The 24,212-nt window shown below is 40.4% G+C and overlaps 1 protein-coding gene and 1 pseudogene across 1 annotated transcript in view; one reads left to right on the top strand and one right to left on the bottom strand.

Annotated features, from left to right (window-relative positions):
* Tbc1d5 (TBC1 domain family member 5) overlaps positions 1–24,212 on the bottom strand; it is a 533,074-nt gene that overhangs the window by 57,332 nt on the left and 451,530 nt on the right. The window contains exons 18-19 of the mRNA XM_052191804.1: positions 17,865–18,160; positions 14,124–14,189 (exon numbers count right to left, since the gene is read on the bottom strand). Of these exons, the coding sequence (XP_052047764.1) occupies positions 14,124–14,189; positions 17,865–18,160 (362 nt within the window). The remainder of the gene's footprint in view (positions 1–14,123; positions 14,190–17,864; positions 18,161–24,212) is intronic.
* LOC127691871 (60S ribosomal protein L35a-like) lies at positions 8,164–8,619 on the top strand (annotated as a pseudogene).

Genomic DNA, 24,212 nt, shown 5'->3' with positions numbered 1-24,212 from the left:
GTCACACCAAGATACTTTATATTGTTTGTGGCTATTGTGAAGGGTGTCATTTCCCTAACTTCTTTCTCAGCCTGCTTATCCTTTGAGTATAGGAAGGCAACTGATTTGCTTGAGTAGATTTTATAACCAGCCCCTTTGCTGAAGTTGTTTATCAGCTGTAGGAGTTCTCTGGTGGAGGTTTTTGGTTCACTTAAGTAGACTATCATGTCATCTGCAAATAGTGATAATTTGACTTCTTCCTTTCCAATTTGTATCCACTTGATCTCCTTATGTTGTCTAATTACTATAGCTAGAACTTCAAGAACTATATTGAAAAGATATGGAAAGAGAGGACAGCCTTGTCTAGTCCCTGATTTTAGTGGGATTGCTTCTAGTTTCTCTCCATTTAGTTTGATGTTGGCTACCGGTTTGCTGTATATTGCTTTACTTATGTTTAGGTATGGGCCTTGAATTCTTGTTCTTTCCAAGACTTTTAGCATGAAAGGATGCGGAATTTTGTCAAATGCTTTTTCTGCATCTAATGAGATGATCATATGTTTTTTTTTCTTTGAGTTTGTTTATGTAGTGGATTGCATTGATGGATGTCCTTATATTGAACCATCGCTGCATCTCTGGGATGAAGCCTACTTGATCATGGTGGATGATCATTTTTGATGTGTTCTTGGATTCGCCTGGCAAGAATTTTATTAAGTATTTTTACATCAATATTCATAAGGGAAATTGGCCTGAAGTTCTCTTTCTTTGTTGGATCTTTGTGTGGTTTTGGTATCAGCATAATTGTGGCTTCATAGAACGAGTTGGGTAGAGTTCCTTCTGTTTCTATTTTGTGGAATAGTTTGAAGAGTATTGGTGTTAGGTCTTCTATGACGGTCTGATAGAATTCTGCACTGAAGCCATCTGGTCCCCGGCTTCTTTTGGTTGGGAGACTTTCTATCACCCTTTTTATTTCTTCAGGTGTTATGGGGTGTTTAGATGATCTATTTGATCCTGATTTAGTTTTGGTGTCGGATATCTGTCTAGGAAACTCTCCATTTCCTCCAGATTCTCCAGTTGTGTTGAGTATAGGCTTTTGTAGTAGGATCTAGTGATTTTTTTTTGAATTTCCTCAGTTTCTGTTGTTATATCTCCCTTTTCATTTCTAAGTTTGTTAATCTGGATACTGTCTCTGTGCCCTTTGGTTAGTCTGGCTAAGGGTTTATCTATCTTGTTGATTTTCTCAAAGAACAAGCTCCTGGTTTTGTTGATTCTTTGTATGGTTCTCTTTGTTTCTACTTGATTTCGGCCCCCAGTTTGATGATTTCCTGCCTTCTACTCCTATGGGGTGAAATAGCTTCTTTTTGTTCCAGGGCTTTCAGGTGTGTCATTAAGCTGTTAGTGTATGCTCTCCATTTTCTTTTTGGAGGCACTCAGGGCTATGAGTTTTCCTCTTAGCACTGCTTTCATTGTGTCCCATAGATTTGGGTATGTTGTGTTTTCATTTTCATTGTGTTCTAAAAAGTCTTTAATTTCTTTCTTTATTTCTTCCTTGACCAAGGTATCATTGAGTAGAATATTGTTCAGTTTCCACGTGTATGTGGGTTTTCTATTGTTTTTGTTGCTATTAAAGACCACTTTTACTCCATAGTGATCTGATAGGAGGCATGGGATTAGTTCAATCTTCTTATATTTGTTGAGGTCTGTCTTGTGACCAATTATATGGTCGATTTTGGAGAAGGTACCATGAGGTGCTGAGAAAAATGTATATTCTTTTGCTTTAGGATAGAATGTTCTATATATATCTGTTAAATCTAATTGGTCCAAAGTGTCTCTTCCCCCACAACATTAAGCTGGCTGGCAACCCCCACTCTTCCGATGGGCTACCTCTGGCCTTTGTTCCTTGGAACAATAAGACGCCTTCACTGCCTCAAGGTGGTTTTCACCTGAGACCCAACAGAGACCTAGCTAGACTGGAAGCAGGCGACCTGCTGAGATCTGGAGGGGAAGACTTCTCGGCCTGCCCTTTGATGTGACCAGCTACTGGGAGGGGTTGGGTTATTCCCCTAAGAGTATAAATCTTGACATAGAATTATTAAAGTTAGTCTTGACCGGCACTGTCGCCTTGACTCAGTCTCTCCTTTCGCCCCCCTTCCCATCACCCTCAGAATTCTCTTCCAGGTAACCCAGTTGGTATGTGGCCGCTGGCGGCCTACACCAAAGCTTCAATTAGTTTCACTGTGTCCCTGTTCAGTTTCTGTTTTCCTGATCGGTCCATTGAGGAGAGTGGAGTGTTGAAGTCACCCGCAATTATTGTGTTAGGTGCAATATGTGCTTTGAGCTTTAGTAAAGTTTCTTTTATGAATGAGGATGCCCTTGTATTTGGAGCATAGATGTTCAGGATTAAGAGTTCTTCTTGTTGTATTTTTCCTTTGACCAGCAAGAAGTGCCCTTCTGTATCTCTTTTGATGACTTTAGGTTGAAAGTCAATTTTATCTGATATTAGAATGGCTACTCCAGCTTGTTTCCTGAGACCATTTGCTTGTCAAATTGTCTTCCAGCCTTTTACTCTAAGGTAGTGTTTGTCTTTGACACTGAGGTGTGTTTCCTGTATGCAGCAAAATGTAGGGTCCTGTTTACATATCCAGTTGGTTAGTCTATGTCTTTTTATTGGGGCATTGAGCCCATTGATGTTAAGAGATATTAAGGAATAGTGATTATTACTTCCTATCATTTTTGATGTTATTTTTTAAATTTGATTGGTTAACTTCTTTTGGGTTTGATGAAAGAAGGTTACTGTCTTGCTTTTTCCAGGGTGAAGGTTCCCTCCTTGTATTGGAGTTTTCCTCCTATTATTCTTTGTAGGGCTGGGTTTGTGGATAGATATTGGGCAAACTTGCTTTTGTCATGGAATATCTTGGTTTCTTCATCTATGGTGATTGAGAGTTTTGCTGGGTATAGTAGTTTTGGCTGGCATTTGTGTTCTCGTAGAGTCTGCATGAGATCTGCCCAGGATCTTCTAGCTTTCATGGTCTCAGGTGAGAAGTCTGGTGTGATTCTGATAGGTCTTCCTTTATATGTTACTTGGCCTTTTTCTCTTATTGCCTTTAATATTCTTTCTTTGTTTAGTACATTTGGGGTTTTGATTATTATGTGACGGGAGGTATTTCTGTTCTGGTCCAGTCTGTTTGGAGTTCTGTAGGCTTCTTGTATATTCATGGGCATCTCTCTCTTTAGGTTAGGGAAGTTTTCATCCATAATTTTATTGAAGATATTTGCTGGCCCTTTAAGTTGTAAATCTTCACTCTCACCTATGCCTATAATCCTTAGTTTTGGTCTTCTCATTGTGTCCTGGATTTCCTGGATGTTTTGGGTTACAAGCTTTTTGCATTTTGCATTTTCTTTAACTGTTGAGTCCATGGTTTCTATGATATCTTCAGCATCTGAGATTCTTTCTTCTATCTCTTGTGTTCTGTTGTTGATATCTGCATCTATGTCCCCTGATTTCTTCACAAGGTTTTCTGTCTCCAAAGTTGTCTCCCTTTGAGTTTCTTAGTTGTTTCTACTTCTGATTTTAGATCCTGGATGGTTTTGCTTAGATCCTTTATTTTCTTGTTTGTGCTTTCCTGTAATTATGTAAGAGATTTTTGTGTTTCTTCTTTCATGACTTCAGCCTGTTGACCAAAGTTCTCCTGTATTTCTTTAAGTGATTTTTGTGTTTCCTCCTTATTGGCTTTTGTATTCTCCTGAATTTCTTTCAATGATTTTTGTGTTTCCCTTGTAAGGGCTTCTAATTTTTGATCCATTTTCTCCTGAATTTCTTTAAGTATGTCCTTCATGTGTTCCTCTACCAGCATAGTGACCAGTGATTTTAAATCCAAATCTTCTTTTTCTGGTGTGATGGGGTATCCAGGACATGCTGTTAAAGGAGAATTGGGTTCAGATGCTGCCATATTGCGTTGATTTCTGTTAGTGACGTTCCTGCATTTGCCTTTTGCCATCTGGTTCTCACTGGTGTTAGTTGGTCTTATTAATACTGGACTCACCAGAGCAAGCTGCCTCTTCCCAGCTGGCCTCTGGTGCACAGCTGACCTCCTGCACTGCCTGGAGACAGGGTGCTGTGGCCCAGGCTGTTCAGATCCTGAAGCAGACACCTGAAGGTTCCTGCTGGGGCCTGCTGGACTCACCAGACCACACTGACTCCTCCCAGCTGGCCTCCCGGGTGCCCCTCTGGCCTCTTGCAGGACCTGGAGATGTGGTGTTGTAGTCCAGACTGTTCTGGATCCCGAAGCGGAGATCTGAAGGTTCCCGCCAGAGGCCTCAGGACTGGAACCTAAGCTCTGTGGTGCTGACCCACTGGAGCAAGCTGTGTGCTCCCAGTCTGCCTCAGGGTGCACACCAGGCCTCTTGAACTTCCTGGAGACCTGCTGTGGCCCAGGCTGTTCAGATCCTGAAGCAGATATCTTTCCCACCTTTTCAATTGTACAGATAATTTATTTTACAATCTACCTTGTTAATAATTACATTTCTTCTAAGTATTTTATCTTTCAGGCTGGTATTTCGCAGTAGTTGAAGAAGGCATTATCATTCCTCATTTCCTTATCAATTCATCTAGAAGATTAATCCTACTTTTCTAAGTGGTAAGTATATATGTGTAAGATAAAGAGGTACTCTGGAATGGCAAGAGTGAACAAGACTGGCAAGAAGCTATGTCTGCAAATGTAGACTGATTAAAACTTCATGATATGGAAAAGTGGAAATGCTGCAGGAGCAGATGTGGGAGGTTGGAATGTTGCAAGTGCAGAGCCTAGTTATAATTCATATTGGGCTTCCTTAGCTTCATAAACAACCATCCTCTGTGTCAGAATAACAGATGAAAGCCTCTTAGAATGTATTAACTTGGGAGCTGGTGAGATGGCTCAGGTTAAGAGTACTGACTCCTCTTTAGAAGGTCCTGAGTTCAAATCCCAGCAACCACATAGTGGCTCACAACCATATGTAATGGAATCTGATGCCTTCCTTCTGGTGTGTCTGAAGACATTGACAGTGTACTCATATACATAAAATAAATAAATAAATAAATCTAAAAAAGAAAAAAAAATGTCTTAACTTAAAACCTAGTTTCTACTAAATAAAAACCTAAGGTCAGATAGCACCCAAGGCTGATAGTTGAAATTTCTCCATTTTGCCATAACCACCTATTTAATGTTTCCACCAATGTATTTGAACAGCACCTTGATTTATGGTTTTCTTTGTTCTCCTTCTATGAAAACTCCATGAAACTGCATGGATCCAGTGATGCACTGGAACATGGAATTTGAGGTAAATTTAAGTCTGTGTTTCCAGGCTGTGATTGTTCATATTTGGATCCAGAGTAAACTTTCTCTTATTCCTCTTGAGGTAAGAGTTTTTGGTATCAACAAGAGGAAAGTAAACCTGCTGGCAGGCCTGAATTCTTACATGTACCAATGTCTCCTTTACCATTCCATTTGATCCTAATTCACAACTGTCCTGTAAAACTTTAACAATAAACAAATAAATAAACAAAAAAATGCCACATGCTAAATTTTTTAGTGTTTGATATTCCTCTTCTACACAAATCTTCTTCTTGGTTCCTTTCTGGAAACCTTCAGTTTCCACCTCAAGCCAGTTCTTCCAAGTTCCCTGGGGGCCTCTAGGGATGGGCATGCTGTATGTTCAGTCTGCCTGTTAACTGTTCTCAATCTCCATGCCAGTACATCCCTTTAGCTTTGGGGAATTTTCCTTATTGCTCTTTTTTGATTATTAACTCTACTTCTGCTCTCTAGACTCTCAATACTTGACATTATAGTTCAAAATCATAATTAATCTAAATTCCAGATAGGATAATTTAAATTTTATTATACCCTCAGAACATGTTAGAATTTGTGGATTATTATAGCTTATTTTCTTCCAAAATGGAAGAGTTGTAGACAGTTATATCTATCATATTTTTGTAAAATGTTAGTTGCCTTGGATACTTTCAGAAAGAAGGCACTTGGTGTACATTGTACAACCATATATATTGAATCCATTTATAAGGAATGTGGAGCATATAAGTAAATTTCATTATAATCCACTGGGACTTTGTTCCATTTAAAAGAAATTATAACACTATCAAAGAACAAAATATTATTAACCTATCCCATTTTTGTATCAATCAATTATTTCCATGGGTAAATGATAATAAAACTAAGAAATGTTTTGTTTCTAGATCTCAAATGTGTAAGAGGAGCACTGTGCATTTTCCTCCTACCTTTCCTATACTTGCACTACCTGGCTTTGCCTACCTGAGTAACAAGTTGTCACAAAGAAGAACAAGATATTGTACAGACACTGTGAATATAACTGGACCATGGACCATTCATCCAGTTGACAGATTGGATCAATCATGGATTTATTGCATTTAATCCCAACCACTCAATGAGGAGATCAATAGAAGATAAGATTGAGGCTCAAGAAGATTAATTCATTAGCTCCAGGACCTGTGGTATGTGTGTTTGTGTGTGTTAGCATAAGTCAAGCAGATTTGTTCAAGCTTAAAAACTATACCAAAATAAAGAATTACATTTCTGAATCCTGGATGTGGCATTAAACCTCTGTATATAATGTTTTATTTTCCCCCTTAACTATATAAACTAGTTTGTTTATAATATTTTTGTTATTGTGGAAACATCAACATTTAGAAAGCAGTCATTGAACCAAGTTTCATGGAGAGATCTTCTGAAACCATTTCTTTGGGACCAGAATTGCCTTGGGCTGAAGAGTTTTCAGAAGGAATGTCAGCACTGGCATGGCCTGCTGGGGTAAATCCGCAGCCCTCACTCAAGCGAGGGCTAGGTATTCTCAGTATGTAGGTATAGGCTATTCAGTGTTCCAGAGCTGTATGGACCAGCGTACTACATTAGATATGAAGCAGATTGCTGTGGTGCTCTGAAATCCTGGCTATTTTCTGCATATTGATTGGATTTCCTAGGATGGGCTATGTCTGCACAGAAGAAGTGTTTTGTTCTAACTTCAAATAAAGGCATTATTTGAATCAGACACAACCATGTCTGAATATATTCTATCCTTTTTTTCATTCCCTTTTCCTATCAACACATAAAGCATTGGACTTCAGGACAATGGAAGTTAAGCATCTCTTAGGAGTTTCTGCTGGCAAGTATCTTGGAAGGAAGGTCAGAGGATGAAGAAATAGTATATTTTATGCCCGATGTGTCTTAAGGATAATATTTTTGTGGGTTTCATTCCTCAAAAAAACCCAATGAGATGAACAGGAGCTACAGTGTACTCCTAAACACACAGGCTGAATACCTGTAGACCTGAGTCTAGGCACGAGAGATGGAGCTACAAAAGCAACATGGTCAAGGGCATTGAGGGGGACCATGGTAAGAAAGACAGCTCCGGGAGTGAAAGTGCCTAGGAGCACTTGCCTTTGGCTTGACTTGATACAGGAGAACACTGGAGGCATTTGTCTGTTATTCCAGAACGGCCTGCTGCCTTGCACAGCTGAGTGGCACAGAGGCCACTCCTTATAGGCATCTCTCTTGATGCTAGAAGAGTGAGTGGAAGCAGGTTATACCTGAAGTTGCTAGAATACCCTTGCTCTAGCCTGATTAAAGAAGTCAAGCACTGATGGACTGGGTGCTAGTTTGAAAAAGAAAGTGACTAGAAGATCAGAGCAATTAATATTGTTGGCTATTACTGTAATAGAGGTGTTGGCTATTACTGTAATTTGCCATGAACACAGGCTCCTTCATAGTTGGATTCTGAAAACTGGGACAGTATTGAGGCTTCCACCATCATCACTCCTGGAGCAGGCACAGATGATGACATCCCATAAGTAATGTAAGTGGCTGCTCTTCTCTCATTATAAACAAGAGGTTCAGTAACCAGTCCAGCTCATCTAGCAAGGTCATGATGCAGTCAGGATTTGGACCCTGGCTGGACTGTAGAGGCCATGCTGGGCAAAGCTGTGTCCCTAATAAGACCTGAGCCATGTAGTCTGTGAGAAACATGGCCTAGCATTAAGGAAACATGGGATAGAATGATATTTTTTTTTAAAGTCATTCATTAGCACCTGTGGAGGCCTGCTAGGAACAGGACTTCTAAAAAAACAAAACAAAACAAAACAAAACAAAACAAAACAAAACAAAACAAAACAAAACAAGTATGTCTGGAAGGCTATGGTGCAAGGCCATTTTTGTTGGTTACAAGTGAGGTCAACAGAAACAAAGAAAACACATGGCTCTTCTTAAAATTGAAGGTGTTTATGCCCGAGATGAAGCTGAGTTCTACTTAGGCAAGATATGTGCTTATGTGTATAAAGCAAAAAACAATACAGTGACTAGAGGCAAACCAAAGAAAACAAACATGATCTGGGAAAAAGTAACTTGGGCCCACTGAGATAGTGGTATGTTTCGTGCCAAATTCTGAAGCAACCTTCCTGCAAAGGCCATCGGACACAGAATCTGTGTGATGTTGCAGCCATCTAGGATTTAAACTAATGGGGAGTAAATAAATAAAAGTGGATTTGTAAAACAAACAAACAAAGGCAAATTCTGACCTTGTTCTTAGGAAACAGTGCTGACAGTGAAGGTGACAGACAACTGCAACAACAGCTACTTAGGGTTGCTACAGTTGTGGTCACACACAATGACCAAGCTGTGGTTTGTGGCTCTTGCCTTTAATCCCTGCTCTCGGGGGTGGGAGGTGGGGTGGGGGGCAGAGGCAGTCTGATCTCTGTGAGTTCTAAGCCAACCTGATCTACACAGGGGAGTTTGAGACCAGCCAAGTCTACATAGTGAGATTCTGTCCACAAACAAACAAACAAACAAAGCCTCTTGCTGGCTTGCTTTGCATGCTTTGCCAAGTTAGTTTTTTTAGTAGACTCCAAGATAATCTCTGCAGGGGTAACAAGGAAAAACCCCACAGGTTTGCTTACAGGCAGATCTCATGGAAGTATGTTCTCAGTTGAGGTCTGATCCTCTCAGACAACTCTAGCTTATCAAACTGACAAAACAATCTAGTCAGTACAACTGACCCTTGCCAACTTGACCCACAAATACTCTTAAGCTATAATCTTTCCTTTCTCATTTGTCCAGAAAATAGCACATTGATATTAATATCATAATATAAAATGCCAACTTTTCAAAGTGCCATCTTCTTTTAAAATTCAAACACTTTAAACATTCACTGTCTTTAAAACATCCAAAGTCTCTCTCAAAGTTCTAAGTCTCTTTAAATTGCATAGTCTCTTAGCTGTGGGCTTCTATAAAATCAAAGAAGAAGTTAATATTCTAAAGAAAAGAGGGAAGAACCAGGAAATAGTCACAATGAAATCAAAGCAAACCCAAGCTCCAATGGCATAATGGATAATGCCTGGAACTCTGGGCACCAAAGCACCCAGCCAGCTCCACATCTTGGTAGTTGTCCATAGAACGGGTATGCTCACTATGCTGTCTCTCTCCTGCCGCTGGGTTCGTGCACATTGACTAACTCTTCTAGGCCCTCTCTATAGACTTTCTTTAGACAAGATGCCAAACCTCAGCTTCTCTCCACTTCTCCGTCAGTCCTACAGTTCTAAATGTAATAGAGGCTGTACAGTCACTAGGCCAAATCTCAGCTGCTCTCCATGATCTTTCTGTCTTCAAAGTCAATATTGTCTGGGAGTCTTTATAGGATATAGTTTTGGCCTGCTCTGGACCACAGGAGGTTTTTGTTTGTTTGTTTGTTTTTTGTTTTTGTTTTTTTTTCTCTGACCGTGAAGAATCACTTCCCAGAGACTTTGCTTCAGTAATTCTGGTCTCATCTTAGCCATGGCTAATTCTTCAGCCCCGTCTGACAAATATTGATTGAACCAGCAGAGTCAAAGAGGTCACTTTAGTCACTATGTTCTCTTGTTAATCATAATGATCCTGTAGTTCAAGTGGATAAGAACCATGGGTTCTCACATCAAAATATCACATATATGGATGGCCCTGTTAGAGTGTGTGCCTTCCTCTGAAACGTCACAAGCTAGGCCTCTATTCTCTGCACTGCTCTCAGCTTTATTTTTCCAAGTTTCCACAACAGCTCTAAGAACTCAGTGGCTTTTACAGGCCAGGGTTCCAAAGTCCTTCCAAAATCCTGCCCATAATATGGTTTAACATGGTTAGGACTGTCAAAGCAATTTCTGTCTTAGGGTTTCTATCACAATGCAATAAAACATCATGATCAAAAGCAACTTGGAGAGGAAGGACTTAATTTGAGCTTACAACTTGTACTCCATTACTGAGAAGTCAGTATGGGAACTCAGGTCAGGTTCCTAGAGGCAGGACCTGAATTAAGCAGAGCAGCAGAAGAATGGTGCTTACTTCCTCAGCCTGCTTTCTTATGCAGCTCAGACCACCTGCCCAGGGACAGCTGTGCCCACTTACATCAATCATCAATCAAAAAAAATTCACCACAGACTCACCCACAGGCAATCTGAGGGAAGCATTTTCTCAACTGAGATTCCTCTTCTCATAGAACATATTTTTTGTCAAGTTGTCTATCTACTCACAAACCAAAAATCAACCAAACAACTAACCAAACAAACCCCAACCAGGATAATCATTTATTTAATGTTTTTACGGAAAAGTATTCCATAAAATCACATTTTCAAGCAGCTCTACCCCTGTCTGTCCACCTCAGGCCCACCACTCAGATGTCTGCACACCTCAGGCCCACCACTCAGATGTCTGCATACCTCAGGCCCACCACTCAGATGTCTGCACACCTCAGGTCCACCACTCAGTTGTCTGTCCACCTCAGGCCCACACTCAGTTTTCTGTCCACCTTAGGCCCACCACTCAGTTGTCTGTCCACCTTAGGCCCACCACTCAGATGTCTGTCCACCTCAGGCCCACCACTTGGTTGTCTGTCCACCTCAGGCCCACCACTCAGATGTCTGTCCACCTCAGGCCCACCACTCGGTTGTCTGTCCACCTCAGGCCCACACTCAGTTGTCTGTCCACCTTAGGCCCACCACTCAGATGTCTGTCTACCTCAGGCCCACCACTCGGTTGTCTGTCCACCTCAGGCCCACCACTTGGTTGTTGTCTGTCTACCTCAGGCCCACCACTCAGATGTCTGTCTACCTCAGGCCCACCACTTGGATGTCTGTCTACTTCAGGCCCACCACTTGGTTGTCTGTCCACCTCAGGCCCACCACTCAGATGTCTGTCCACCTCAGGCCCACCACTCAGATGTCTGTCCACCTCAGGCCTACCACTCAGATGTCTACCTCAGGCCCACCACTCAGATGTCTGTCCACCTCAGGCCTACCACTCGGATGTCTGTCCACCTCAGGCCCACCACTCGGTTGTCTGTCTACCTCAGGCCCACCACTTGGTTATCTGTACCTCAGGCCCACCACTTGGTTATCTGTTTACCTCAGGCCCACACTCAGTTGTCTGTCCACCTTAGGCCCACCACTCAGATGTCTGTCTACCTCAGGCCTACCACTCGGATGTCTGTCCACCTCAGGCCCACCACTCGGTTGTCTGTCCACCTCAGGCCCACACTCGGTTGTCTGTCCACCTCAGGCCCACCACTTGGTTGTCTGTCTACCTCAGGCCCACAACTTGGTTGTCTGTCCATCCCAGTCCCACCACTTGGTTGTCTGTCCACTTCGGGCCCACCACTTGGTTGTCTGTCTACCTCAGGCCCAACACTCAGTTGTCTGTCCACCTCAGGTCCAACACTTGGATGTCTGTCTACCTCAGGCCCACCACTTGGTTGTCTGTCCACCTCAGGCCCACCACTCGGTTGTCTGTCCACCTCAGGCCCACCACTCGGTTGTCTGTCCACCTCAGGCCCACCACTTGGCACTCTCAATAGTAGCTAGAGTAGCTGACACAGCATCTTTTAAAGACATTTGTTTGTTTTAAAATCTCTCTTCTGTTGCTCCCAGGAGGAGAAGCTGTCTCTTCCTCTTACTGTGTTCCACTCCCCCGACTTGGCCTCCTCCTCCTCGCTCTACCAATTTTTTGCTTGCCTTCTGTGCTTGGAGATTTCTGTTAACACTTTCTTCTTGATGGTCCGTAAGGGCAGTCAACTACAGACACATGAGCTCTTGTCAAGTTAAGGTGCCTGCCACCTTCATCCTCCATTTCTCCCCCTAGAAGCAACCGTATGAAACCTAAGATTTCTACTGGAGTGTGCAGTGGGGGGTCCTCACCTTTGCAGTTATCCCTTTTAAGTAACTGGAGCTGCCGGATGGATGTTACTTTGCTTGGATCTAAGGCTGGGAGCAGTGCCAGCCCGGCGAAGGATGTTTTCTCCTTTTAAACTTCAAACAACCTAACAAGTACTACAATGGAGTCCTTCTGGGTGTTAAGTGTATGTATATATTAATATACAGAGAAATAGATTCTTTCAAGGTATTTATGGCAATAAAAAATCTAGACTGATATAAAGGATATAAATAAAATTAAATCTTCCAAAAATGAATTTTGCAGTAACATTTTTTTTTGCAATCTACCATACAAAATATAAAAGAAAGCTTTCCAATCATTTTCTAAAAATTATTTATTGCCCTAAAATCATCAACCTATTTACATTCCTATTTTTCTTTTAAAACATCCACACAACTCCTGGGCATGTGACTGAATGGTTGGTGGCCCTGGAAGTCTGACAGTCACTGCGCTTTCTCTCCGCACCTCTTCTATCTTCCTCAGCAGACAGAAGGCGTGCAGCTGTAAGCACTGACTCCTCTAAGTGCTCCCTCCTCTTCCCTGTTGCACTCTGCAGTGAGTGAGCAGAGGGAACAGTGGCTTATGCAGCTCAGGAGATGCAGGCCATCTCCTGTTTCCTCCGCCGCAGGTTTGTCACACGGAGGCCATAACCTTCCCTATGGGACTGACAGACTCTGTCAGAGTGTGGGGGCGCAGGGGATTCTGAATGCATTCAGGCCGGTTCCCACTGAGCTGTCTTAGAACCCTACAGCAAGAGTAGCACCAAAGAAGGGAGGGACACGGTGGGAAACTGAGGCACTAACAAAAAACAGCCTGCCATGCAACAGATACTTATGCCTGTCTGATAAATATTGTTGAGTACAAAATCTTGATAGAAGAAAAATGATGGAAGTATCTTAATATAATAGAATTAGTTTATCATATGCATATGAATATTTTAAATTAAGCCAAACATGATATGAGATTTAATTACTATTGTATTAATCTCATTTTAGCTTGAATCTGAATGAAAGAATCTTGAAGTCTAAACTTCCATGTAACCCAAATATTCTCATTATTCTTTGCACCTTTTAGGTGCAAAGAAAAAGATTGATGATATAATTTTAAATATTTATGTTTTAAAATCCCACAGGAAGTACTGAAAATGGATAACCTTTTATTTCTTAAGCTAAACTCATGGATAATATTAAAATGTTAGCTTTTGGTTGTAAACTATTATGACTCACTATTTATGGTAATTAAATTGCACTGGTTAAATTGTATGACAAAATTTTTAATATGAAGGCAATACTTAAAATACTTCAAAAACAGGTTGTGAAAAAGACAGGCAGTAATTTTTAGATGAAATATGGTTATTCATAGCATAGTAACAAATAACAAATTTGTCAAAAATTGTTCCATAGAATTTATCCAGTAATAAAGTCTCTCCTTGTGTCAGTCACCATACAGAGCATAATGGTGTAAATGACTTCAAACATAGGTTGAATCATATTTGTCAAAGAAAAAGAATTTTCACTGTGAACAGAAAATCCTTAATGGGGCTTGAGGACCTGTGAGGGAACTTTTGTTTTACACAATAGTGCCACTTAGTGGCCAAACTATGGTAGTGGACCAGTGGGCTGAAGGGAGGGTAGGGACTGAAACTATGGTTTGGGAGGGAGTTGTGACCCTGTAAGTGGCCAGTATGGGGTGGGGCAGCACATGCCAACAAATGAGAGAGAGAGAGAGAGAGAGAGAGAGAGAGAGAGAGAGAGAGAGAGAGAGAGAGAGAGAGAGAGAGAGAGAGAGAGAGAGGGAAAGAGAAGGGGGGGAGAGGGAAAGGGAGAAGGAGAGGGAGAGGGAGAAGGAAGAGGGAGAGGGAGAGGGAGAGGGAGAGAAGATAGGTAGATGATGATAGAGAGGTGGCAACTGTACCTTGGAGGTCAGTTAGAGCCTGGACAGGAACAGAAACCTGAGCATCGCTTCCTGTAACTATGTCGCCTAGATTTCATAAGAAAAAATAATTAGATATGATAAAAGGAAAACAGACAACTTTTTGTCTTTCATACTTAATGTAATATTTTATCGAATTATTAAAGGACAGAAAATACAGTGAAAGCTTAGAGAAACATCTGACGTATTTTTAAAGTAAGCAATTTCTTTAAGGATGCTTCTAGTAGAGATTTTGTGTCTGTTTTTACTAAAGGAAAAGCTCACAAGTTCCTACTTTACATTTCTACTATACTGGGGATTGGAAACCTCAACACTGAAAGTCTTCTCTGAGCAGATTTTATGACATTACAAATATTAGTATGCTCTTTAATTAGCTTTTAAAAAAGACTTATAATAGGCATTCTTTCAAAACTGATTTCTTCCAATGTAAAAAAAAAATATTTTTAGACTAAACTTTAAAGGACATTCATAAGAAAGGCCTAACCTAGCTCCAATTTCATGTTACCCAGTGAAAATATTTCAAACTTACCACATGTGTTTTCAAATGCATCTGTGACCCTTTATTATAGGCAACATTAAATTGGAACCATAGTAAATGCTTGTAATAAGGCAGTGTTCTAACAAAGAAGATGGGCATACAGACAAGAGAACAGAGATGGTAGAGCAGGTTTTAGTGACCCAGACAAGGAAGAAAAGGAGCACGGAAGGAGATGCCATCTAGAGCGGGCACTCAGACCCTGGTCGTCCTCCAGCTCTCTCTCTGGGGCGACAGTGCCCAGCAATAGCCACAGTCACAGCCATCAGAATAACCCCTGGATACAGCAGTGTCTGAAGGCTATTTTGAGGTTACTAAACAGAAGAAAGCAAGTCTTTTAAAAGTTACCAGATTTCCTGTGGACAGTGCATGATTAAATAGGTTTGCTTCTTCTTCAGCTTTTATATAATATATGGATATAGCAACTATATACATTTTACTAATATATATAAATTACTAATTAATACACTATATAATAAAATATGATTAATATATAATAATATACAGAATTACACCCACCCACATATTTTAGTAAAAATAGATTTTTAAATTAAATAGCACCCCTCAGTGTTCTGACCACTTAATGCACTGATTTGTAGCATGGTCACACTGTGTCATTACAGCATTTCTATCTACTAACAGAACACAGACATGTTCTCCTATAACCAAAATAAAATTTGTGAAAAGGACCACGTCTCACAGAAATGCTTTAAGTAGAAATGAAATGGTCACATGCCAAGTTTTTATAGTACTGTTTACTAAATTAATAAATGGTAGGTTCGATTTCTGTACATTTAAGTCTATACCAGTTATCATTTTGCTATATAGATTTCACATTTTAATATTTAAGAGAACTATTACTAAGAAGATGAGGGAACAGCCACTCTCTTGATTTTCTCTTCCTCAGTGGACACACAAACTACACCATGCATGTTAAGGTGACACAACCTCCCCTTTAGAATTACAAATCACTACAACCTAGAAAAGCCACATTTCCATCTTTGCAAACAACCTTCGAACTTTTCATCAGAGTACACTGAAAAGACTGTCACTCCGTGGAGGGCTCTCTATAACATGAGCCTGCAGACAGGCTGCTGTGGTTCTAGCTGTCTGTGAGGACACAGGGTCTCTGGGAATCCAGTATCAGGCCAGAGTTGGAGGAGTACTCTTCATTTGTCACCATAAGCACCACAGGCTTCCTGAGCCTGCAGCTTCCCCAGGCTGATGCTCAGAGCTCCTTTAGGTGAGAAAATCGTCAGAGCATCAGGGACTGTTGAGGTTTTATCAGTCAATATAGGAAGATCATAAAGCAAGAAGCTCTGTCTCTGTAAGTGGTTCTTTTGGCCCTTTACTTCACTTGATCTTCTATGTAAGAAGGAACACTAACAGGAATTTTTGCTGTTAATATAAGTATTGGTTGTTATTTTGTTGTTTTGGGGGACAGTGTTGGTAGGAGTTCACATGAGAAGAATGAACCAGAAACAAACTAGAAAAGCTATGAAAGAACAAACCAGGGCAATTTCTTTTAGGCTAGGGACCAGTTTCAGAGTGCTCTGAGACCCATGCTCCGCTGGCGCTGCAGTGCTCTGCTCCTCCCTACAACTGGGGAATTAGTCTTCAGCGATTGTTCCATCGTCATGCGTTTCCTTTCTCACTTATTGTGGTATTAATACTTGACATTTCCTTAGAGATACAACTTTATATTCTACAGTCATTTGGCTTGGTTTCTCAGAAAATTTAAACTAAAGCATTAAGAGATTCTCTAACTCATTTGCCTGCCATCAGTTAGAATTACAACAGACTAGAGCTTGTTATCAAAGCAATATTGAAATCATATTTGTTTAGAACAATAAAACAGTACAATTAAGAGATATATAAAATAACATTCATTTCCATTCTGGAAGTGGGCATGTCTCCTGGCATTAAGATACATTTTCAGCATGTTAATGACTTGATGTCTCCTTTTCTTTAAATCATGTGTGACAGTCTGCATTACAAAGAAGAATGTAATTTTAAATGAGATATTTTCATAGAAGGTAAACTGAATATTCTAATAAACCTTAAATACTAATCATATAACACCTAATATCTCATATAGATAAATTAATATAATAAAAACTAAAAACATGATGACAGCAATGGAAGGCTTCAGATGGACATGCATGTGCACATATGTTCATGACACATTAACTGGCATCACCAGGGCCTATACTACAATTTAAATGCCAATATGTAAAATCTTTACAATAATTTTATACATGGTATACTTAAGCAAAGCATATGAATGTAGTTTAAATTTTGTTTGTGCTGAATTTACCACTGCTATTGGTACCACTAAATACTGAATGCTGCTATTAATATAGGTGTTCCTGTAAGGCATGAACCAAGATTTAGGTGGAATGTTTGTTGTGACTGAATGTCTACAATTGCTATGCTTTCTGTCCAGATTTTGCCATCACGTTGCTATTTTTTACTTTCAATGTATAGTTAATAGTCCCACCAGTAAAAAGAAATGTGCTTGTTTCTTATTTTCTATAGAAAGGAAGTCTGGAGGCTCTAAGTAAGAATGCAAAGGCTCTCTGTAGACAGAGTCCTTAAGGGAAGAGACCCCGTGGGCAGGAGAGAGCACTCAGGACAGCAGCCTCCATTATCTTGAAGGCTTTCTCTGGTCTTAGACCTGATTTTTGGTAGAACCATTTAGTGTATGGACTTGAATGCTCGTCATGAATGTTAAAGCTTCTGTTTAGCTTCTTTTTTCTCCCTAAAGATTCAGTTTGTATTCATTAGCTATGACACAGGTGGGTGAGATGAGAGACCCCAAACTTTCTTCTAAACCATGACATACTGCTAACTGCTGTGACTAGTACAGCCCATGTCAGAGAACACAGTCAGTGGAGGAGTTCTATACTGGGGCTGTTCATACCGCTGGACAGGTGGACATGTATATAACAAAATGTAAACCACACTGAGGTATCAATGTTAAAGAATATGTTGTCAAATACCTCATAAAATATAATCAAGAGCAATACAATATCTAATATCTAACTTTCAAAGGATCACAAACAATAGATTTTTAAAAACTTAAGATTTCATGTATTTCTGCTTCTGAGATGTTGGTCTCTCACAGGCAAGTGAGAAAATCTCATGTTACACTTCAGGTTCTTTGGATTTACTGGTCTTTCTCCTACCTTTGTTTAACTGTACTGGCATGCTTTCAGATTTCATCAGCCTCTGCTGCTGCTGCTGCTGCTGCTGCTGCTGCTGCTGGTGGTGGTGGTGCTGCTGCTGAAGCAAATGATGCCTTGGGGCTTCTGTGGGGGTCCTGGTGGGGATGGCAGCAGAGAAGGAACTGCTGCTATTGCTCCCAGGTACAGGGCCACCCATACTGCCTGGAGCTGAGGCTGGGGAAATCAACTTTCTTCCAAAGTTAATCAAGCTGTTGGAGACTTTGTGTATATTCAGGGGAGCACCTCTGGCATTGGTCCTTAGAGGAAGAAGAAAAATCAGGTGAAGGGGGAAAACATTATTTACTGGAGGATAATGTATTTTACATATTCCATTTGAATCAAACACGTCTAGCCTTGAAAAAGGCTGTTTACTAAGTCAGCTACATAAATAAGTACAAACAACATGACTACTGAATAGTAATGTGCTTTATGGAAAATGAGCATCATCAGTTATTCCTTCCACAAGGTTCATTCTGTGTCAAAGTTGTGCTCATTTTTGAGGGTATAGCTGCCCAAGAAGACACTCTTCACCCCTTTCTACTCCAGTTAAGAAGCAGCATGTGTTGGTCTGACTTTCTTAGCTGTGACAGAATGCCTGACTTGAATAAGTTAACAAACTGAGGGGAAGTTAGGACATAAGAAGGAAAGGAAGCCCTTTGTCCTAGAGCCAGCTAGATGCCTCTAGCCAGCTGAGAATCAAGGATTTTTTTTTTCTATATTCTTTGTTCACATTTCAAATGATTTTCCCTTTCTCGGTTCCCTTCTCCCCATAAGTCCCATAAGCCCTCTTCCCTCCACTGGTTCCCCAATCAACCCCTTCCCACTTCTCCCTCCTGGTAATCCCCTACATTGTTGCATCAAGCCTTTTGAGGACCAGGGCCCTCTCCTTTCTTCTTCTTGGGAATTATTTGATATGTGAATTGTGTCTTGGATATTCAGAGCTTCTGGGCTAATATCTACTTATCAGTGACTGCATTCCATGTATGTTCTTTTGTGAATGAGTTACCTTACTTAGGATGATATTTTCCAGTTCCAACCATTTGCCTAAGAATTTCATGAATTCATTGTTTTAATTGCTCAGTAGTATTCCATTGTGACAATATACCACATTTTCTATATCCATTCCTCCATTGAGGGACATCTGGGTTCTTTCCAGCTTTTGGCTATTATAAATAAGGCTGCTATGAACATAGTGGAGCATGTGTTCTTATTACATGCTGGGGAATCCTCTGGGTATATATGTCCAGGAGTGGTATAGCAAGGTCCTCCAGAAGTGTCATGCCCAGTTTTCTGAGGAACTGCCAGACTGACACCAGCAGTGGAGGAGTGTTCCTCTTTCTCCACATCCTCACCAACACCTGCTGTCTCCTGAGTTTTTAATCTTAGCCATCCTGACTGGTGTGAGGTGAAATCTCAGGGTTGTTTTGATTTGCATTTCCCTAATGACTAATGATGGTGAACATTTCTTAAGGTGCTTTTCAGCCATTCGAAGTTCTTCAGGTGAATATTCTTTGTTTAGCTCTGTACCCCATTTTTAATAGGGTTATTTGGCTCTCTGGAGTCTACCTTCTTGAGTTCTTTGTATATATTGGATATTAGCCCTCTGTCGGATGTAGGGTTGGTGAAGATCTTTTTCCAATTTGTTGGCTGCCGTTTTGTCCTTTTGACAGTGTCCTTTGCCTTACAGAAACTTTGTAATTTTATGAGGTCCCACTTGTCAATTCTTGATCTTAGAGCATAAGTTATTGGTGTTCTGATCAGGAAAATTTCCCCTGTGCCCATGTGCTCAATGCTCTTCCCCAGTTTCTTTTCTATTAGTTTCAGTGTGTCTGGTTTTATGTGGAGGCCTTTAATCCATTTGGAGTTGAGCTTAGTCCAAGGAGATAAGAATGGATCAATTCGCATTCTTCTGCATGCTGACCTCCACTTGAACCAGCACCATTTATTGAAAAGGCTATCTTTTCCCCCGCTGGATTGTTTAAGCTCCTTTGTCGAAGATCAAGTGACCATAGGTGTGTGGTTCATTTCTGGGTCTTCAATTCTATTCTAACAGATCTCACGCCATTTGCTCAACACCTTTCTCTTCTCCTAACTATACACCTATAACAAGTTTCACTAAAAACTCTTGTACATCCAGCCCTGGTGGCTCCTGATTTTACTTTATCAGATGACATTTCCATCCAAGACAACTCTGAAGCCATTTATAACTCAGATGTCAAACACAGGCAGGACAGGTAGGGAGCTTCTTAGCAAGCTTTCAGATGTAATGTGAGTGCCACAAGCACAGTGCACAAGGCTGATGCTGGGACATTTAATCCCAACTCTCCTTTTGTAAGCTCATGCCCTTTCCAGAATGGCCATCTTTCTCTTAAACATTGTGCTTAAATCTTTATCACAAATATCCGTTAACAAAACAGGACTCTTCTTTGAGAAGCTCTACCCATCCTCTGAGGTGTGTCTTTCTTTCCAAGTGTCTTTGCCTTCTATCTTTGGACTTAAAATTTTTATGAAAATCTCCGTTTAGATAAAACCCAACTCTGTTTTATACTGGCTTGTCTAAGATTATTTTCTTAGCTGAAGACAAAGATCAGTTTTAGACCAGCTAAGATCTCTAACATTTATGCTGCTGAGAGTGTTACTGTAGAGCTGTACTTGTTTCCTTACCACTAGTGACTGAAGGACAGGTTTATTTTGGCTCATGGTTTAAGTCAGTAGGCAGCTGGTCCCATTGCCCTGAGTGTCACCGTGGTTGGGAGCACACTGCAGAACAGAGCTGCTGACTTTGTGGCAAGAGAGACTGACACTTCAAGGGCCCAGGCCAGAAACTCCTGATAATCTGTGTTCTCCAACTATGTGCAACCTCCTACTTTCTACCATCTTCCAGTAATGTCATCTTATTAGGAATCTAAGGATGACTACTCTCAACTGGAAATACCAGTTAAGGACCAAGTTAGATACATGAAGCTTTTGGGAGGACTATATTATATCCTAAACATATTAATACAAAAACACTTAGATATGTGTATGAGTTAAAACTGCTTTGCAGTATAAAGGAGACCTACAAATAGTTGGACATTTTTAAAGATCCAGAACTCGATATCTGTTATAGTTCACCATCTAGTGGGTAGCAACCCCTAACTACCCCATCTCCACCCATCTCCGGTCTCACACTGTCTTTCTTGTCTTCCATGGTTTGACAGGATCTGTGTTATAAATATGTCTGGCAAAGAGAGCACAAAATGAGTATTGTTATTTCTCTAATGATTCAGTTTTGCAGTGTATCTCAGGGCTATTATGCTGAAGACTAGTTACAATTAAAAATCAATTTAGTTGTAGGAGGTTGTAAATACCAATGTTTCTATCTGAATTTCTCCAATCATTAGTAGACACTTAGCCTCTTCTCAGAGAAATGGAAACAGTCTATTAGAGTTAGTTACCTTGACTTTACTGTCATTTCCTTCTCCTATTATCTACTTGGCATTACTAGCTGTCACTCTGAACAGAACCAATCTACAGTTCTGTAATAAAGAGAATACCATTATGTTTCTCCCTTCCATAAAGTCTCCTCACATGGTATTAGTTAATGTTATGGACTAGTTACTAGAGGGTTTACACTGAACTGGAGAAGAACTATTCAAACTTAAAGACTTTTTGAACAAAGATTTATTTACTTATTTCTCAAAGAAGTATAAAAATAATGTAATAAAATTAACTCAAATGATTCCTTTTACATCAAGTTTCCTGTTTGCAGAACTAAGCTACTTAACATTTTTCCAAAATGTTTCCATTGAGAGTAGGGATACACAGAGTGTAAGCACCTCTTCCTGCTCAGCCTTTAGCAGCTTCCCAGTGAATCAGGGCACATTCACTTTGCACATGCCATAGCTGCCAAAAGAGAGGGCTGTCAATCCATGTTTACTGAATGAAAGCAATGACTGATATAAAGCGGGAGGGCTCATCAGTGCTGGACACACAAAGCAGTCACCTCTGCTGCTTCTGCCGCTGCTCGCAGCCTGCACGCATGCCTACTCCTAGAAAGTACCAGCACCAGGGTGGCAGCCATGTTCAGATGCATTTCAGTCTTGCTTGTGTGTAAATCAAAATCCATAATTCAAAGATATGAAGAAGTTTATAATGTTGTTACCCCTTTAGATAAACAAAAATGTACTAGTCAAATTCCCATATTGCCAGTTGTGAAATTTATATGTTGGTACAAGTACCAAGAAGCAGCTATAGCATTATCAAGAGAGTACGGTTAATGTATCTTCATCATACTAATAACCACAAAAACATATAGATCAAGAATGTGCTGAGAGATTTTTCTCTTCATCTGAACAGCTTTTAAAAAGAGATGAGCTTCTTTTAAAAATGTTTTTGTCTTAAAAAATATTCTTCTTCATCTAGTACTAAGAACATCTAGAAACGTACTATCTTTTTAAACCAACTCTTGAAGGTGTTTTTAAGATAAACTTCTAGAAGAAGCAAGTTTTCCATGGCTTGATTTTCAGGCATGACAGTTTTAACACCAAAGTTAGTCAATTAAGTGCTGAATAAACTAGCAACATTCTTTACATGAACTAATAAATACCCCATAACAGTACTAGTGGGTGTGGTGTGTTCTATGACGTCATGAGAATGAATGCAGTTGTGAGATGTGAAGGGCATTAGGGACTGGAAAGGGAGTATAATGTACAGTGTTGAAACAAACAGCCAGAGGAATCTGGAGTTAGCAAGATACTAAATAACCAAGTCCTTGAGACTGAAGTCTCTATGGGTATTGTCTCCTGTTAAAGAGATTGGAAACAGTGCTGACAACTTAGACTACTGGCATTACCTAGGCCAGCAACATTTTCAGAAGAAGCAAGAATCTGTCTGAAACACTTGCATCATAAGTCAGTTCTGACTGGACTGTTTTGGGACTCCTTTGGCTCAGTTTCACTGACTGTGGAAATGGGTGGTTCTGGCAGCTTTTCCTAACCCTGATTCCCTGCTTGCTTTAAAGAGCTCTAGAGTCTTCACTACCTTATGTGCTTGAGTCAGGACCCACTTCCAGCTACCACCTAAAGTCTTTCTTTAGATTTAAACAAAAAACAAGATGTTTCTTTTTTGGTGGTGGTGGGGAAGGATTTTATTTCAGCTTAAAATTTCACAGCACAGGGCATCACTAAGGAAGTTTAGAGCAGGAATCGAAGGCAAGAAGTGAACCAGAAGCTATGGAGGAGTGCTGCCTACCTCCTTCCTTCTCATAGCTTGCTCAGCCTGCTTTCTTATACAGCTCATGACTGAGGCAGCACCTTTACCAGTGACCTCTCCTGGCCTATCACAGTGCCAAGCCTCAACCGTTCTCTACAACCATTTCACGGTTTCTTTTCTTTTCTTTTTAATTAGATATATTAAATATTTCTTTATTTACATTTCTTTTTTTATTCGATATATTTTTTATTTACATTTCAAATGATTTCCCCTTTCCTGGCTCCCCACTCCCCGAAAGTTCCATAAGCCCTCTTCCCTTCCTCTGTTCCCCCATCCACCCCTTCCCACTTCCCTGTTCTGGTATTCCCCTACACTGCTACAGTGAGTCTTTCCGTAATCAGGGGCCACTCCTCTATTCTTCTTGGACATCATTTGATGTGTGGATTATGTTTTGGTATTCCAATTTTCTAGGCTAATATCCACTTATTAATGAGTGCATATCGTGATTGATCTTTTGAGAAGGGTTACCTCATTTAGTATAATGTTCTCCAGTTCCATCCATTTGCCTAAGAATTTCATGAATTCATTGTTGCTAATGGCTGAATAGTATTCCATTGTGTATATATACCACATTTTTTTTTTTTTTGTATCCATTCCTCTGTTGAGGGATACCTGGGTTCTTTCCAGTTTCTGGCTATTATAAATAGGGCTGCTATGAACATAGTGAAGCACGTATCCTTATTACATGCCGGGGAATCCTCTCGGTATATGCCTAGGAGTGGTATAGCAGGATCCCCCGGAAGTGATGTGCCCAGTTTTCTGAGGAACTGCCAGACTGATTTCCAGAGTGGTTGTAACAATTTGCAATCCCACCAGCAGTGGAGTAGTGTTCCTCTTTCTCCACATCCTTGCCAACACCTGCTGTCTCCTCAATTTTTAATCTTAGCCATTCTGACTGGTGTAAGGTGAAATCTCAGGGTTGTTTTGATTTGCATTTCCCTAATGACTAATGAAGTTGAGTATTTTTTAAGATGCTTCTCAGCCATCTGACATTCTTCGGGTGAAAATTCTTTGTTGAGCTCTGTACCCCATTTTTAATAGGGTTATTTGGTTTTC

This window comes from Apodemus sylvaticus, chromosome 9 (assembly GCF_947179515.1).
Source record: "Apodemus sylvaticus chromosome 9, mApoSyl1.1, whole genome shotgun sequence".
Lineage (NCBI taxonomy): Eukaryota > Metazoa > Chordata > Mammalia > Rodentia > Muridae > Apodemus > Apodemus sylvaticus.
This window is presented reverse-complemented; position numbering and strand designations above follow the sequence as displayed.